Source organism: Corylus avellana, chromosome 1 (assembly GCF_965113065.1).
Source record: "Corylus avellana chromosome 1, dhCorAvel1.hap1.2, whole genome shotgun sequence".
NCBI lineage: Eukaryota > Viridiplantae > Streptophyta > Magnoliopsida > Fagales > Betulaceae > Corylus > Corylus avellana.
In genome coordinates, this window is record NC_142490.1 from 7,024,831 (window position 1) to 7,044,474 (window position 19,644).

The window sequence follows — 19,644 nt, forward strand, 5'->3', positions numbered from 1 at the left end:
ATAGAGTTACTACTTAGAGATGAAAAAGAGAGATTTTTGGATAAGAGTAAATGTCAAATAATTTTCCCTTTCTAGGGAAAGATTAAATATTTATTTATTTTTATTTTGGGGTAGGAGTAAATGTCAAATTATAGCCATAACTGAGCCTTTTAATTTAGTCAGTGCTGCAGCCTGCAAAATTGGACCATTTTGATACGGAATCTTTCTTGTAATTAGTTATTCTTCTTCTCAATAGACAGGTATATATATAGTATCTCTCATTATTTTTACAATACAAAATATTTTAAATATTGTGAATCAAAAATCAAAGTTTTCTAAAGTTTTAGTAGAGAAAACAAAATGGATTGGAAAGAGATAGAAAAGAGAACCTTTTTTTTAATAAAAAAATGTTATCTTCTGATTAAAATAATACATAAGAACACTAATACTTATAGCCTATTTGGAATTGCGTTAGATAGGTTAAAAGCTACTTTTAGTACTTAGAAAGCCATGTCAAACAAAAAGCTGGCGTTTTAGTACCTAGAAAGCTATGTCAAACCAGTCTGGAGGATATTTCCTCCAAACTGGTTTGGAGAAAATTTTTGTCCTGCATTCTATTATTTTTGGATTAATATGATTTAGTATCAACAAAAATATTTTGCACCATCAAAATAGTTTCCAACATTAATTGTGTTAAAAAAGATATCATTATATTACTTTAAATTAGGCAATTGAAGACATTTAAGAGTTAAAACTAAGTCAATTGCTTTTTATTTAAATTATTTGGGTTCTCCTACAAAATATTTTGTAACAACATAGACTAAATTAATTGGAACATCTTCAATTGGTTAATTTGTTTTTAATAGGTTGGTACCATTTATTTCCATTTTGGCTCATTTCCAACGGTCATCTTAATTAGGTTTATGTTGCACTCTACATGTTGTTCTGTGGTGTTTGTTGAATTGCGCCATTTTCTTTTGTGTCGTGTAGTTTGATGTTAATTTTCTCACCCTCTCCTTCTCCTTTTGTAGTTGCGAATATTTTAAGATTACATTTTTTAACGTAACAATAAAATTACCATCCATAAGAGATAACATTTTTTGACATGACAGTAAAATTATCATCCATAAGTGAGTAATACGTACTTAAGAAGGTAAACTTTAACTCCTGCGTGTGAATTCGCCTCTCCACAATAAATAATCACTCACATAAATTTAATTAGCATTAACTGTCTTCAAAATCACTATACTATTATAACTCAATTAATCTCAAGAAAACGCCGGCACTTTTTACCCTCTCAACCCCGGGTAAAGCTTGAGAAGTACATCAAATAATATTTTCTGTTTTAAGAATAGTATTCGGTGTGGGATCTTTTGTACAATGGCAGGACACATGTGGTAATGTTTTTAGGGTAGAAAGAGAGAGAGAGAGAGAGAAGCCTTCACATCAAAGGTGCTAATGTTTTTAGGGTAGAGAGAGAGAGAGAGAGTTCAGAAGCCTTCACATCAAAGGTGCTGTTGCCTGCAGCCCTCAGGGTTTATTTGTGCACAGTAGTGCATGGGAAAAAGGATCCCTGAACGTCCTTGAGGGAGAGAGAGAGATCCCACACCGATGAGAAATGGAGGGGGAGCGGTGTTCAGTGTTCCCCAAACCCCAGAAGAAAAGGTGTGGAGGGCATATCCCTTTCATGCAAGTGTGGTGTCCCACAAGTGTCAAAGGAGTCACATGGTTTGTGCAGAGGAAGCAAAAAACCAAAAGTCTAAACAGGCAAAGGGCAAAGGGCAGGCCCCATGATAGCTCTCTCTGGCCTTCTCTTCTTCTTCTTCTTCTTACTCCATGGAAATGTGGTGTAGACATTACAAGGCAGAGAATGCAAACATGTGAAGCGTGTCATAAACACAATCAACTCATCTTAGCTGTCCATTTTTGACTGCAAATATCCCTCACGTCATATAATTCTGGCACTCTTTTCAATGCCCTTCAACCCCCCTACCAAATTCCATAATATTACCTGTCTCCTCATCATCAATAAAGCATTTTTGTTTTAATTACAACCCATTAAATGTTCTGAGCTACTACAGTATTTTTTTTTTGGATTTATCTCTTTACATTTAGGCATTTGCCTAAAAGTAAAACCCAATTTTCTATGATATTTTTCATTTAATAATAATTTTTTTTTTATTTTTTTTTTTAGTTAAAGTAGAAGATTTGGCATATCTTTTTATATATATATATATATATATATATTTGTGTGATATTTATGCATACTTAGTCCTTTAAGTTACATTGAATATGATTCAAGTGTATCGATGAGATTATTACACAAAATATCTGAACCAAATACCTTGTGACTTATAAAAATCTTAGTTATTTGATAAGACTATAGCACTTGTAGAAGTAAATACTTCTTATTAATACGTTCGTGTAGTTAAAATACATTAAACTAATCTACGTGAGTTGCTATTTTATAAATTATTATCTATTGAATAACTTGTATTATTATTAGATAATTTTTGTTTTTCTTATTTATTTTAAATTTTTAAGAGAGTGTTTGTGGCTTTAGGGGGGCGGTTGGGGTTTAACGGTTTAGGTTGGTAACATCTCATACTATTTGACGGTGGTCATGGGTCGTCTAGAAGGTGCAGAAAAAAAGTCAACGTTGAAGAGGGACAGTAGTGTAAACTGTAGAGAAGAGAATCAAATAGCGTAGAGGATTTATGCAGCCCACACTATCTACTGTGTACACCACTGTAGAGAAGAGAATCAAATAGCGTAGAGGATTTATGCAGCCCACACGATATACTGTGTACACCACTGTAGAGAAGAATCAAATATCATTGTAGACAGACAGACAGACAGACAAAATGGCCTTGGTACTCTAAAGGAACAGTAAAACAGTACAAATTTAGTCACCAGTGACATAATGGTGATGTCCATCTCTTTTTAAATTAGCATATTTAAAAAATTAATCAAAACACTAAAGTTTATGCTTTTTTTTTAAAAGAAAAAAAAAATAAAAATGAAAGGTCTTTTCTAGTACGAATAACGAGGGAGTGAAAAGACAGGAATGCGGTCGGTTGTTGCAGTTCGTAAGTCACATGATAGTTGTAGAAGTTAATACTTTTATTAATTTTTTTTAACTTCACATAAAACTGTTAAGAGAGTAAGGCGTTCTCGAACGAGTTCGAATTTGGCTCGCATAAGTTCAGCTTATGCTCGACTCAAATGTTAAATGAAGTGTTTAGTGAACACGAATCCTAGCTTGAATATTAAACGAAGCTAATTCGGCTCGACTCGGTTAAATTCGTGAGCAACTTGTATAAGGCTCGAATTGGTAATTATTCATATAATTTCTCATATTAATATTAAAAATTAAAATTTTTTTTTTTCTAATAACATATAAAAAGATGCATATTCTCTGATTTCTCTCTCTTAGAAACCAAGTGTCTTACTGTATTGACTCAGGTTTCATACTCCGCTAGCCAGACTAAGCAAATGCTCATATGCAAATTGGCTTCTTGAGCCGTTTAAGAGTACTTAAAGTTTAAATTTATGATAAAAAAAAAATTAATAAATTAAATATAAGAGCCATCTCGTGAACTGGCTCAATTCAACTTGACTTATTATGAGCTCGAACTTGATTTTTTGGCTTACTCCATCGATATTGTTTTCTAAAAAAATAAAATACTTACTCCATCGATTCCTCATATCTATTTTAAAAAACAATATTCAAGTAGAATAAGATAACACCAGAAACAACCGTAACTTTTATCAAAGAGATCAGCGGCCAACTCACCTTTTTTAAGTGGACAAAATAATAATTGATGTCCTCCTCTTTCACAAGTTAGTTAAAACGAAGGAACTATATGGTTGATAAATAGATTTTTAGGTTTAAAAAATAGTTAATAATTTCTTAAAATAAAACAAATTATACTATTAAAAGCAAGTGAGAGACATTGTAAAGCGCGTGGAGTAAGGTAAGCAGTGTTGTAATAGGGAGGAAAAAGGGTAAAAGTTAAAGAGGTAAAAAGCATTGAAAAGAAAAGGTAAAAGGAAATTGAGTACACCAAAATGAGACACCCCAACCACCCATCATGTTGGGGGAGCTGGGAGCACCACCTACCTTTCCTTTACGTCTCCCTCATTTTCAGACCCACCACCACCACTCTTCTTAACTTTTTCAAACACATTCACAAATTTTGCTTTCCCATACTGTCGGCAATTCGAATAGCAAATATGAAAAACAGATTTTACGGGGTTTATGTATTGGAGCATTTTTTTTGAGTAGTTTAAACAAATTAAAAATTTATTAACAATTCGGACAATAAATTATTAGAATTTCAAATCGGGTTTGTTGATGGTTTTTTTGGATGATCTTTGTGGCCCACAAGGGGAGGCCACTTTGACCATGTACATGGTACGTAAGGGCCATTGTTGGGACAGGTGGAAATTGAGTGGACAACACTATTGGTGGCCATGTGACCTATTGGGTCCCCAATGATCAATTTTATTCAAGTTGCATAATTGTAATTTTTTTTTTTTTTTTTTGGAATAAGACATAAAAAATTCTTTTGTTGATGGGAGAGAATTTCACTATCTTCCTCGGAAATATCAAAGAAGCTCTTCCATCAATTCTACTAATAAATTTTAGGTGAATGATTGATAAGTTTTGGAGTAATTTAAGTGAGAATAGTTAAGAGATTTAGTGTTTAGGGCTTACAGCATCTATAGTAGAAGAGGCAAATAATTCAATTGGATTATTATGAGTTTTTTTTTTTTTTTTTTTTTTTTTGTGTTTAGCAAAATAGTTATTTTATTTTATACTAAATTTTTCAACTTTAATATTAAGACAATATTGCTCCTTATTTTCATGGATACTTTTCGTTTCAAATGAAATGGTGAGAATCTTATTCCATTAGATTTGATCAAACTCATGGTTGTTGCCTTAACCATGGTTTTCCAAATTCTATATAAAGGGGAAAGTGTGGAGGAAAATAAAAAATAAAAAAATAAAAAAAGGAAAAGAAAGAGAATTTTGTGGAAGAGGAAGCTTTTGGTAAAGAGCATCTCCAGGAGCTTAGTTAAAAAACTAATATTAGTTATATTTAATTATTATTGCTTTTTTTTTAGCTCCAATAGAATAATTACATTGCTACAGTGAATAGCAATTTGGAATTATTCACTGTAGCATACTAGATGAATAAAATATTGTTTATTTTTATTTTGTTTATTTATTTTTATTTCACTTCTTTTCACTCAACATCTTTTATTTCTTCTAAACACTTATTTACATATGCTACGTCTCTCTCTCAAATACAAAATTTATCTCTCTCACTCACAAAATTTCTTCACACAGTTGGATGAAAAAATTTATTTCATGAACACAGACGGATGGAAACAAATCAATTGTAGTTAGATGAAAAAATTTATTGCATAGAAACACATGAATGGAAACAAATCAATTACAGTTGGATGAAAAAATTTATTTATGTTATTGATTTAATTTAATTTATATATTTGTTTGTTTTTCCCTTTAATTAAGTGTTGGGAATAATATAATAAAAAAAGAATGAGAAATAATATTTTAAATAAAGTAGATAATGAAATAGAGAATTTGTTGGAGTGTGTAGTGAAAAAACAATAGTTAAAGTAAATAATTGTATTTTTTCACTAGGTAAAATACCTAATGCTGCTGAAGATGCTCTTTAGCTCCCTCCAATCTCTTTTAATTTCATGTCTATTTAATGTTCAATCATTACTTTAATTTTTTTTTTTTAATTCTTAATTTAGCTCAATTATGATTTAATTTTCATGTACTGTTATAATGCTTAAATTTTGACCATAAATTCATAATATTGTTATGATACTAGTATAATACCAAAATGATGATGGCTAAATGATGGGGAAAAACAAAATCAAGAGACTACCCCTAATGGCCGAATTATATAAGAAATCAGTTTATTTATTCTCTTGCAATTTAAATTTCTAAATTATTTTAATTTTGATGTAATTATCAGTTATATATTGTAATAAGGTTAAATATGGTTTAAACTAAAAAAAAGTGTATGTAAAAATGTGTTTGGATTTTTAGATAATGTGAAATTAGGGTTTATGTATAGATTTTTCTAATTTGGAAATTATGGTTTTACCCAATGATATATAAATATAAGATTGTAGGAACATGTTATTCTTTTGACCATGGAGAGACAAATAAACATAATCCTGTTCCCAACGGGTAGCTCAATCAGCAGTGGACTACGCCTCAAGAAGCGGAGGACACTAATTCGAATCCTCCCTCTCCCTTCCCTTGTGTGGACATGTCAAAAAAAAGAAAAGAAAAAGAAAAAGAAACATGACCCTTTATTGATTTGTCAATCGAAAAAGAATGCACTAACCAACAAGGCTCAAGTAAAGTTTTGATTGTTGCGAATCTAGCTATGATGCTACTTTTGTCAATTCGTTTTTATGAAATTTGGAAAAAATAAAAATAAAAAATCTTCATAATATATTATTTTTAAAGATAAATTAATGGAGTTTTATTTAACTTTCTTAAAAGTCACACTTCTTTTGAGTTTAAAATTTTTGAAACTGCAATCGAGCTCAAGTTGCTCAAACTCGATTGGAGGCTCGACTTGTTAAGCTAGACGAGTTTGAGCTAACCTTGAATTTGGCTAGGCTCTTAACAAGCCGAATTCGAATAACCCTCTAAAAGTAGACTTGAGCTCGAGTTGAGTTCAAGCCTCTATATTATGTTTTCGAGCCGAGTCCAGTAGCCTCTAATTTTGAACAAATACGATGCTAAGCTCCCAATATAAACTATTTAGAATCATTGACGAATTAAAAGCGGTGTTCTTAACTGATTAAACGATATAAACAAGTATATACGGAAATCTAATGGCCAAGAACTCAAGAATACATACACAAGGGTATTGGCTTAACGTAAAAGCGGATGCAACAAAATAAAACGCAACACATGAACAATTCTCTTACCTTGCGGGGGATTAGAAACTCCCAAAAAGACCGTTGGAATTGTAAAACTTCATTCATTCTCTCAAATCACACATTGAGAATCTTGAAAATTGTGTAGAGAGGCTAGGGTTAGATTTAGGATGAACATATTTATTGGATCTCACAATCATTAGGAGGCTTAAAAACCCTAAAAATCGTATGTTTTCGTGTGAGGTTTGAACTAAAAAAAAAAAGGGTTCGAACCCTAGGGTTTCCTGAACCTTCGAACCCTAGGGTTTCCTGAACCCTAGGATCGAACCAGTAGGCGAAGGTTCGATCCTTCCCTTGGGAGGTTCGGGCCCTATGGCTAGAAACTCGCTTGAGGATCCTTCTGGGTCGAAAAATGAATCAAAAATAAGCTAGCTTGATTCCACCTGTCCCTAAAGTTCAAATTATTCAGTCTTTTAATCTTCATGATCTAAACTAGGGTGTTACATAATACTATGCTTTTTTTTTTCTTTTTTTTTTTTTGTGTGTGTGTATCTTATGATAAATTTTCCTTATACCACCCACACCCTCTGTTGCTTCACCCACGTCCTTCATGAGTAACGGAGGACCTACGTTAGACAATGTGGACGTTTTCCATCAAAATATTTTTTTAAAACCTTACGAAGATAACATTTTTATATGAATTCTTATGCATTGTTTCTGTCTTCGCCACTCCACATTTATCTTGGCCCCCCTCCCAAATTGATAGGTAGACTTAAAAAAAGTCAAATATTTTTTATGGGTAAAGTCCACATACTGACATACCCCTCTTAAACTACCACAAAATTGACAATGTCGCCCCCAAACTACCAAAATATTGTCAATGTCCCTCGATCCCAAAACTAGAAAAAAAGATAAAAATGGATTTTTTTTTTAAAAAAAAAATTTAAATGTGGCCATCCCTTGGAATTTTTTTTTTTTTTTTTTAGTTTTAGGTTTTTTTAGAAGTTTTAGTATTTTTTATTTTTATTTTACTAAGGGTAATTTTGTCATTAGAGAGAACATTAACAATTTTTGATAGTTTAGAGGGGGACATTGTTACATAAGTATAATGTAATTGATATTTAATGTTATTTGCAAAGACTCCTTAAGCTTTAATGCCTAATTCATTTTTATTATTTTTCACACTCACCAAGGGGTAAGGCGAGCATTCGATTCCATGACTTTTCTTTTCAATTTTTTATTTATTAGTTTTCTCAAATCTAAAGTCTCTCAATCTCAAAGAACCAAATGACTGAAATGAGCAAGCTCTACATCTCAAAATAACCAACAAGTGACTAACAACTTGATAGAGGGGGAATGGTGACCAATGGTGCATTGTGCACCTCTTGTGCCAACGAATGACTTGCAAGCACATCCACAACCTTTGATGGCTGAACATGTAATATCCTTAGTGTTTTACTAAGGGTTGTGATCAGCTTAAGGAGGGCTAATGGGTTTGCTAAGTTCATTATGATTAATTGAAAATATGAATTTTGATATTTGACTTTTAGCCAAACGTTTGAGACCTTGTGACTAAATGTTCGAGCTAAACCTTAGTGAAGAATGTTCGAGTATGCATCACCGAATGTTTGACTTGAAACCCTAGGACTGTTGGGCAATAGTACATTGAATGTTCGGGTATAGTACATTGAACGTTCGATTGTACATAAACCTATGAAAAGTAGCTCGTATTTATCCTCAGCGATTTTGTCCCTTGTATATACCCCACCCCCTTTGTCCCTCAGCCTATTTTCGCCCCCATAAGTCAATTTTGCTCTAGTGTAAGTGTGTGAGTATTTTGGTGGAGAAGAGGTGTTTTTACCTTTTTGTGTTTAATAAGGTAACTTTTTTAGCTTAACTCATTCCTTATATTGTTGTTATGCTCTCTAGATGTTCTTTATAGCTTAACTTGTGAGTTTTAGTCCTTAGATAGCATTGTTGACCTTAATCTCAGTTAAACGATGGTTTAATGTTGTAATAATGTTGGATGTGTTTATTATGCATGAATGTGTTATTATGGTTTAAGACTCTATTAGGGATCGTGTCAAGACCTTAGGACTTGCTTAGAAGTAGTTGAGTTACTTTTTGGTTCGAAATAAGTTTTCTCTCCAGCACCAAACGTTTGACCTTCCCTGTCCAAATATTCGATGCCGTGGCCGAATGTTCGATACTTCCTGTCCAAATGTTCGATGGTCAGGCAGAAAGTCTATTTTGAGTGTATTTGGAGTTAAGGCTTGTTTTAGCTTAGGATTAGGACTGGTAATAGGTCTTCTCTCAATTTTCGAGGTTGTGTTGGCTCAAGAGGATGGTGAGAAATTGTTGTGTGACCCAAGTAAGTAAAAAATCACGTAAATATTTGTTTTTTTTTTTTTTTTTTTGGCATAGCATGACTATTTTTATATATTAAATGTGCATGTTTACAACGCTCATGAAATAATTTGGATTATTGGGAACAATGTTTTATGAAAACGTATGTTGATTAAACAAGATAATTGAAATAATGAGATTTGTATAAGGATGCATGTAAAAGATATAAATGACGAAATTGCATCGTATAACATGGTAAATCGGTATGTGCATGATAATGGCTATGGGCTTACTAAAATTATAAAGGTTAGCCCTATGATCAAAATATGTTTTATTGATTTTTGTTTGGCCTTTGATCAAATAATTGTTTGTGACAGGCGCAACCATATTTAAGTAGTGGTTATTGTAGAAGGACGCCATTAGCATCGTGAGCCACTCGAAGCTAGACTCGTTTGGGCTGCTATTAAGCGGACGATATTCGTATAATATTCGAGGCACCAATATTGTATTTCAGGTCCTTCGAGACAGTCTAACCTCATTAAGAAGGGGTTAAGGGCTTTGATATACCATATCGAGTTAAACTATGACATGATTTTCATATTACAAGTATTATATCCATATTGTATTCATGACAATATTATCAAATGATGAGCTGTGACCTTGCATTGCTGCATGTGATTTATAAATAACTAAGCTCTTCATATAATAATATATACGTCACGTGCATTTTTACCCACTAAATCGTGAATTTACAAGTATATCTTTTTCACGTATGAATATGTGTTGTTGATAGATAAAATAGCTGACGATGAATCCTGGGAAGCATCAGGTTGTGAAGGACTTAATTCGAATAATTTTTTAGGAATTAGACGATGTGTGGCTCAAATACATGTGGGATGTTGTTGGACCCACTAACAAGACATGATTGAGATTATCTTCACTGTTCAAGTTTGTCCGACCATTTTCTCTATGTTGTATAATTGGTTCAATGGTCGTATTTATGGTATTTGAATAATAAACTTGAGAGGATCTCGTTTCTGCATTTATGATGCCAAACACTAACCATACTGTTATTATTAGTTATATGATAAACTTTTTTTATTATTTTTATAATTTTTTGTAAAGGAGGAGAAAAATCATAAAATTATAAAATATATTGACCATTACATCTTACCCACCATATGATAGTATATATCCTATATATTATAATATATTTCCTTTTCATTTTTCCACACAAAATGCTAAACTTGTACGACTAGTATCACTTAATTAACTAACACGTCATTGTCCTTTAATAGGAAAAAGAATATGGGGAGGACGTCCACAGCTTTTGTTGAAAACCTTCACCATTATCTCGTCATGTGAACATATCACTAGATTTCGTTATGTGAGGCTGAAATATATATATATATATAATGGCTATTTTTTATTGTATATTTGCAAAATCCTGAAAATAGTTCAAAAAAAAAAAAAAAACATTTTACACATTTTGGCTTGTATGAAAAATCGTTAATTTTTTTTATTTTATTTTTTAATTTTTATATTTTCATACAATCAAAAGAGAAACAATAAAAAGAAGCCGCAAAGAAAGATAATGAGAGAATAGAAAGCCTTCGAGATCGTGTTAGAAATTCATTACAATTGCCTGCCCATATCGCATATTGTTTCAAATCCATTTGTCCGCTCATATTGTTTGCCTGCGATATGGGCGGGCAAATGTGAGAGTTTTTGTGGGACCCTTATGTCCAAACAGGTGTTCTTGCAAAACCATCTCACAATTATATGTCAAAGAGTGTGAAAGAGTGATGAAAAATAGTTTATACAAATAAAAAGCGTAATCATTTAACGCCTCAGGAATATGAGGAATGAAAGGATAGAGACACAACTTTAGCTAAACTTTTCTTTTACGGAGTCTTTTTTTTTTTAAAAAAAATAAATAATAAAAAAAAAATTCTAAATCAATAGCATCCTATATGGTTTATTTTTTATTTGGTCTTTTTTTTTTTAAAAAAAAAAATGGTATTTTTCATTAGAAAAATGGTCATTTTTTTTTTAAATTGTCATTATTACGAAGAAAAATATTATTATTATTATTTTTTTTTAAAAAGGATCACATATAATATTATTGTTTCGAAAATTTTTTATTATTATTTTTATTTATTTTTATTTTTAAAAATATGATTATATAAAATAAAATTGAGCCAAAATTATGTCAAAAAAATTGTACTTCTATCATTTCTCCGGAAATATTATGTTAGACGTGACGTGAGTGACTATCAATGACCAAGTTGATGTTTTGAGGTGGATAGCGCGTGTAGCGAGGAGCGCGTGCGATGGAGACAGAACAAAGTCTAGGAATCTATTTTTTACGTAGCTACCGACGTCAGATAAGGAAGAGAGAGACCAAAAGAGTTAGACCAAAACGTTGTTCCAAAGAGAACCAACAGAGGTTGTCATGTTAAATGTGACATACATATTAATGCCACTAGCGTATTTATTACTGTCTCTCTCAGATTCTCTTTCTCTCTCTCTCTCTCTCTCCATCTCTATCTCCATCTCAAAAAGAGGAGAGAGTCACGTGATGGAGGGGAGAGAGAGAAAGCGCCAAAAAAGAAAAAGAAAAAAAGAAAAAGGAAGAAATCCCAAAAACTCCTTTCAAAGTCGCAGCCTGTTTTGCATAATATCTACTGGTAATAAGGTAGCGGCTAGCTGGGTGCCTCTGAAAGTTACTGCTATTTGCTGTGTGGTTGGGGTGGTGGTGTCGTTGTAAGAAGAGAGAAGAGAGTAGTAGACGAACAAAAAAAAAAAAAAAAAACAGGGAAGGGCATATATTTTGCGCTCTTTGCATTCCTTGCAGTGAGTGAATGCTTTCTCGGCTTGGGTGTTGGAGAAAGTTATAGCAGAGAGAGAGAGAGAGAGAGAGAGAGAGAGAGGTACTACTCCTGAGAGAAATGCAGCAGCACCTGATGCAGATGCAGCCCATGATGGCAGCCTATTACCCCAACAACGTCACCACTGATCACATTCAACAGGTTCTTTCTTCTCCTTCCCTTCCTATTACTACTACTCTGCCTTTTCTTGCCTCCTTTTCTTTCCCCCTTTGGCTTATGTCACTTGTGTGTTTCTTGTTTGGACGAATCTTTTCTTTTGGGTTTATATATTTATCTATATCCTAAAGCTTCTTCTTGGGCTTATGCACTCTTTGGCTTTTGTTTAGTTTTTTTTTTCAATGTAAATGTTGTATTTTTGTATTCATGGTGGTTCCTCATCATCTGCTCAAGCTGGTTTCTTTTGGTGCTACTTGTGGGTCTCTTGTATTCTTTAAAAGTTTTGATGAGTATTGTTCATTGGGTGCTTGGTTTTCTTTTTTTCTTGTTCTTTTGGGTATTGCTGTAATTATCATTTGAAGTTTAAATGTGGTAAATGGGTTTTTATATTCAGGTTTATTTTTGATTTTTTCTCTTTTGTTTGTGGCTGGGTTCAGGTGTGGTGCTGCTTTCATAAGCTTTTCTCTTTATTTGATTATTACATGAGTTGCAAATCTAGTTATGTGGGCATCTCTTATTGTTTATTGTTCTCACAAGTCACAAATAACTGGATCTATAAAGTTTATTTGACCTGTCTTTGCTTGTCGTTTAATTATTGTATATAATGGATTCTGTGTAGGATTTAATAATGATGAATCTCATCATTATCTTGGTATCCATGCTCACTCCTTTTGCTTTTAACTTAATTTTTTAGAAACCCTAAGAAAGATTTGGTGTTCTTTTGGCTACCATCTTGCTTGCGCTACCTTGCCTGATTTTGATTTTGATAATGAATGAAAGCTGTTGACTGGTGGTGAACTGGGTGTTCCTTTGTTTAAACTTCTATTGAATTTTATTGTCCCTTTTATGGATGTATGGATGGATGCCTGTAGCAATTTGGTAGCACTTCAAAGCGTTATTCTCACATATTTAATATCTTCAATTTCATTTCATATATGCTTCAGTTTTGTGTTAAATATGCAGTGAATTCGAAATTATTAACAAGACATTAAAATAAAGAGAAACAAAAGAAAAAAAAAAAAAATAGATGGGTGTACTCAGGAAAAGATGCCCAATTTGTAAGAGCTGTTGCTGTCTTGTTAAAGCATGGAAGAAACCTCAGCTGAAACTATGGGTTGTTAGATTATCTTAAGAATGTGGATAATTAAACTTCACACGTAAATGTGGAGAAAATTGTTTGAGATTATCTTCAATATATTTTTTTAAATGCTCTTGGTGTGCAAATTTTAAGGAGAACTCTAAAATCATTTGGCCAGCACGGACGACTCATCCCAACTGGTACTTCAACCTTAATGGGTTTTATTTGCAGTTCTTCCATGTAAAAGACACACCTACCCCCTTCTTAGACTCCTGCCCTTGTACAATGATGCAGTTTTCTTGAAATTTCTGACTCCTAATACATATTTTGACTGGGGATCCATGCTTGTGTTGTGATAGTTATCATATAACTCGTTTTAAGGATTACAGGTCTGTGTTATGCTTATGGTGTAACCATAAGTCCCCCATGTGATATTTTTATATTGTTGCTACTATATTGTTGCTTGGAAGAATATCATGCTGTTGAATTAGTTGAAAAATGTGTATAGAAATAATTCACCTTTTGTGCATTTATGACTAAAATTTTTTTTTTACCTAATAATAATTCCACTTGGGTGACTTATGCACATTGTGAAGGTTGGCAGTCATTTATTGTTTTATTAAGAAGAGATGATAATCTAATTTTGCATTTACTTTTAATGAACATGTTTTCTTTTTGAGAAAGTGATACTTAGTGTTCAGTGTGTAAATCATGTCTAATTTTGTTGCATCCCTAAGTATTGCTGTATCTTGTGAACAATATCAATCACAAATCTTACCTGTTGTGCTGGCCTTTTTAATTAGAAAGTAATCTGAGTTTTCCCCACACTTTAGTTGATGTTAATAGCTCTTTAATCATAATAAGAGAAGTATTAACTCTTTTAAAATGACATGTTAATAACAATGGCTTTTCCTTTAGTCAATAATCTTGGTTACCATGATGCTATGCTTTCTAAGTTGGTAGCCTTATTTTGATTGTGGAAAAATTCATATTTCCCATCAGTGGTATGGAGGGAGTTCGGTTTGGGTTTTAGAAGGTGGCACTTTATCCATATGAGGTCCACTCCTCTTGCATCTTCTACATTCTACTATTCAACATCTGAGTGCGACCAACATCCATAGCCAAACAAAACTAGGTGTATCATGTGCTACTTTTCTAAATTGTAGCTATGTAAAGTGTTCCTTTTTCTTGAAGCTCAGATCTGCAAGTGCATTTGTGGGCAGTGTGATGAGCGCTAATGGAGTGTATTTTGGGTTGGGTAAAGTGCCACTTTCTAAACCATAAATTGATAAAACAAACTTGCCCGATGCCATATGTGATCAAAGTGTAGTTCTCCCTTCGATTATTATGTGTCAACCACTCGACCTAATTGGTATGGCCTTGTCCATTTGTAGAGTATACGTATGCTAGTGTATGTTACCCTCAGGTGCAAGTTCAGGTGTCAATGTCACATTTGTCTTGACCCCAGGTAGAAGCTAAATTAGTTACTTTCCCAAGCTTTCTTCTTCAACACCCTAGGGTAAAATTAATGTAGATATAGCGCACTATGTGAACTTGGTGTACATTGATGGACATTGACATAAAATTTAACTTGACATGTAACAATTTTTTTTTTTTCAACTTATCTATGTTGTCCTCTCTTACTTTGTTCAACGCCCTTGATGGGGTACTTCCCAGCTATGCACATTTTCAGTGTTTGTTGTATACTTGTATCCATGTATCCATCTCTTATCTCCAATATGGGTGCTTCACACATTTCAGTCCATGTATCATGAGTACTAGAACTTTGCCTAATCTTTGTCTTTCTCTATGCATTATAGTTCTAAAGCCTTTACATAGAGGTTAATAAATTTGCCTAATTATTATGATGTTGATAGCGCAATAGATATAATTGACAAACTTGAATAAACTATTTCCTGTTATTATTATGGTACTGTAGTATTTTTGAGAATGGCCAATAAGGAGATGAGACATGGGATTGGATACAAGTGTAGCTCTTTTATGGAAATTAATATGGAGGTTTGAGAGTAGAGGAATAATAGTGGAGGAGAGTAGTAGCCACCAACTATGGTATAACCAATAGTGGATGGAGTATTTCAAAGGTTCTTTCTCCCTTTGGTGTAGGCCCTTGGATAGACATCTCAAAAACACAGGTGATGAGCTTGTTAAAAGGGGCATCAATATCAATCTGAAAGTAGGCAAGGTTGCAATTTTTTTCTGAAATGATTTTTTTTCTGGCGACTTTTCTTTTGGAGGATTTCTCTGAATTTGTCTCTGATAGCTTGTGATAAGGATCCTAAGATGGATATCCAATGAGCTGGGTGTCCATATGGTGCTATTCCCATATAGAAATATTTGTTTTTTAGTTCCCAGTCATTTATTGGTGTAACCATCAAATTTAGCAAGTTACGATGGTGCAGGGATAAGGAAGGTACACCTCTTCAAAGCTCCAAGTGCAATATCTGTATGTGTGGTTTATGTATTATAATTATAGCCTTTGTTTGTCTTTGAGAGAGTGGAGATTGGATTTCTCTTGGTGTGATTTTAGTTTTTGACTTGAGTAAAACTGCAAGAAAGAGTTCAGCTGTTCCTTCAAACACTTGGATGTGAAAAAGTCAGTGATGACTAATTGGATGTTTATGGTGATTTTGGCCAGTTTGAAAATTTGTAATGTGGGAGTTTGACCTTCTGATCAAAGAAAATTCTTAAACAAAGCCTAAGCTATGAAACCAAGTGATTTTTGGCACAATAATTATGATTTGCATATGTATGATTGTGGCAGCTCATGAGCTTTGAAGTGTGAGCATTAGTAGAAAGTAAAAACACATTCAATTGTGGATTCACATGAGATATGTGAGTTTATCTTGTTGTAATTCAGTATCATTGTATGAGTTTCAGGTTTATGATTAAAAATTCTGTTTTGCATGAATTGGAGATCCTGATAAAGAAGAAATAGACAGCGCATTGGCTGCAAATAATTGTCAGCTCATCAAATTAATTATGGATGATTCGTTCTTGACTTTCATTATTGTTATTTTTAATTTACGGGCTATTAATTCTGTTATTGTATTGCTCAAGTGTTCCCAACTTCATTGTTTTTACATGCAGTATCTGGATGAGAACAAATCACTAATTTTGAAGATTGTTGAGAGCCAGAATTCAGGAAAACTGGGCGAGTGTGCAGAGTAAGCAGTAATCTTTTTAACTTTCTAATTCAATGGATTTTGGCTTGCTTGTGCTTGCAACTAACCCACATAATAACCAAGAATCATGATCCTCTGATTAAACATCGTTTGTGCTGAGAATGTCTCTCCGAGACAATTTCATTTTGTCTTCTGCTCTGCAATCAATTACAAGGCAATGTTTCTGTCTCTCCTGCACCTTCATGACTTCCATTATACTTGTTGTCAATTGCAGTAGTACTTATTCAGAAAAGACTCTAGTCTACTCTTGGTAACCCTAATCCCTAATCTGACATTTAATTTATCTTATGATTCGATTTTCTCTGACTTCAAACTAGTGAATGTATGTAAAAAACTCAATAAGAACTATACCCAACAAATATTTATAAGTTAAAATGAAACTTTGTTGTAAATAAATTGGCCTACTTGGGCTATCTTCCCTCCTAACCAGCGCCCTATATGGGCCTAGACCAACTGAGGCCCAAAGCCCGAAATAACTTGGACTCACTTGGGCCCCAAAATCCAAAAACAACTTTTAGGGCTCAATACACTAACTTAATGGATCAGAGCTTAAGAAGCAACTTTTGGTTAAAAAATTTCTCTGTTGTTGCAGGAACCAAGCAAGGCTACAACGAAACCTTATGTACCTGGCTGCAATTGCAGATTCTCAGCCCCAACCCCCTACCATGCATGGTCAGGTACAAACCTCATTTCTCTCTCAAACTTGTCCATTCAGTTCTTTTATTTCTAATGGCTACTTATTTGAGCCTTCCTTTTCGTGTTTTCTGTCGAAAATTGAATGATGTTTGATATCTTGCATATGAAATAAATAATGGGGTGTGCTGCTTCTGGGTTTGTTTTTACAACCTTTTTCCCCACACTATATTCCTTAAAAAAGGTTGATTGTAGTTATGTTGAACTTGTTCACATAATCATGTGAATATATCTTTATATATTCCGGATTCCTAAGGGGAAGAGGGGGGCTTCTGTGAAGATGGGGCTTCTGTTTCAAATAGCAAGGGGAAGAGGGAGCTCAAAAATTTGGAATGCTCTAATAATTTTGACGCTAGAGGCAGTCGCTCTAGTCGGGGTCTAGGACTATGTTGTAGGTCTAGGGTTTCTTTGGGGAGCTAGAAGCTTTGTCTCTAGTCGGGTTATAGGGTTTCTTTGGGTTTGAGGTTTCTCTTTTGGGGTACTTATCACTCTTGTGGGCTAGTTTTGGTTTTTCCGTATATACTTTTTGTGCACTTAGGGGCGCCTTACGCTTTTTTTATAAATTATTATTACTTATCAAAAAAAAAAATTCCAGATTCCTCTTGCATCAAATAATCCACCTTCAGGGAAATTTATATATATTAACATGTACCACTTTTCCAAAATTGTAATACATTCTTGGAGTAATAACTGCAGATATGTCTCAAAAAGCTAGGGGTGATTGATAAAGTTAAATGCTACTATATTTAACACCACCTATCAATGTCCTGCAGTTTCCCTCCAGTGGCATTATGCAGCCAGGAGCGCACTACATGCAACACCAGCAGGCTCAACAGTTGACACCTCAATCGCTTATGGCAGCACGCTCCTCCATGTTGTACAGCCAGCAGCCATTTTCGGCTCTGCAACAGCAGTTACACAGCCAGCTTGGTATGAGCTCTAGTGGAAGTGCAGGACTTCACATGATGCAAAGTGATGCTAGTCATGCAGGAGGCAGTGGGCCACTCGGGGTTGGAGGGTTTCCTGATTTTGGCCGTGGCTCCAGCGGAGAAGGCTTGCAGGGTGGTAGGGGGATGGGAGGTGGAAGCAAGCAAGATATTGGGAGTGCTGGGTCTGCTGAAGGGCGAGGGGGGAGCTCCACAAGCCATGATGTTGATGGCGGCGAGACTCTTTACTTAAAAGCTGCCGATGATGGGAATTGAGAGGTAAGAATGAAGAATTAGTTGTTGGGTTAGCATCTGAACTTAGGAGACATAGGTGAGAAATATGAATTTAGGGGGGAAAAAGAGACTTGCTGCTTAAAGTACTTTGTCACTTTATGCGACGGTGCTGAGGATTTACCCTCAAACCTGTGTCTTTATGTTTTCTAAAGTAGTCAGAATGATGCATCCTGTGGTTGTGTATCATGTAAATTTGTAGGCCATATTGTGATGTGTTTTGCTGTTATGTCACTTTAACTGTGCTTTCTTTGTTGATTATGGCTAAGTTTATATGTTCTCATTATATTATGTTAGTTTAGTAATCTGAAATCTCCTAATAAAAGATTCCAAGTAAAATCCTAGGAATTCCAAGTCAACCTACTCCACCTCTTTCTTGAGAAACTAGTAAATGGATACCGAAGAAAAATTCCGCCACCCCCAATATTCCCCCCTCCAAAACACCCTGCGCTTATATCATGGTAATTAACTTTGCGAAAGGAAAAGGGGTAATTACCTTTTTTTCCCTATTAACTATAAAGCATTGTCATTTTGCCCTCATGAACTGACAACCCTACTGTCTGATTTTATCAAATTATTATTTTGTGTTCAAAACTCTCATTTTGTCAGTTGAAGGCGTTAACTCAGACAGTCAATCGTCGCGTGCGTTTTATTTGTCATCTTGAAATTTTTTATCTCACATTTTTTCTCATTAATTACAATGCATTGTCATTTCAAGATGTCATGTGGGATGCACGTGATAGATTGACCGTCTGAGTTAATGCTTTTGATTGACGAAATGAGAGTTTTGGGTACAAAATAGTAGTTTGATAGGGTCGGGCAATAGGGTTATCAATTCATGAAGGTAAAGTGATAATGCGGTTGTAGTTGATGGGAGAAAATGTAATTGCCCCAAATAAATTATTTTTAAGACAATGTGTGATATGATGGATGATAGTGGTCCATTATGCAATGGGAGTGGGGATGGTGGATGTGCATGGATCGTAGGTTCCTTTTGTTGGAGTAGGAATGAAGATGCATGGCACGCTTAAGGCCTATATAGCCTACACAAATGATCCTCGTCCTAGAGATGGCGTGTAAGATTATTAAAGCTTTCATTTGAAGAGGAGTATGGAGATGTAGGCCATGGCACCCACGCATTT

The 19,644-nt window shown here is 34.0% G+C and overlaps 1 protein-coding gene across 1 annotated transcript; it reads left to right on the forward strand.

Annotated features, from left to right (window-relative positions):
* Positions 1–11,844: 11,844 nt before the first annotated feature.
* AN3 (SSXT family protein) lies at positions 11,845–18,758 on the forward strand. The gene is made up of 4 exons (XM_059581601.2): positions 11,845–12,296; positions 16,498–16,574; positions 17,185–17,269; positions 18,059–18,758. Exons 1-4 carry the CDS (start codon positions 12,216–12,218, stop codon positions 18,485–18,487), a joined length of 672 nt encoding a protein of 223 aa, XP_059437584.1. The 5' UTR covers positions 11,845–12,215; the 3' UTR covers positions 18,488–18,758.
* The last annotated feature ends 886 nt before the right edge of the window (positions 18,759–19,644 follow it).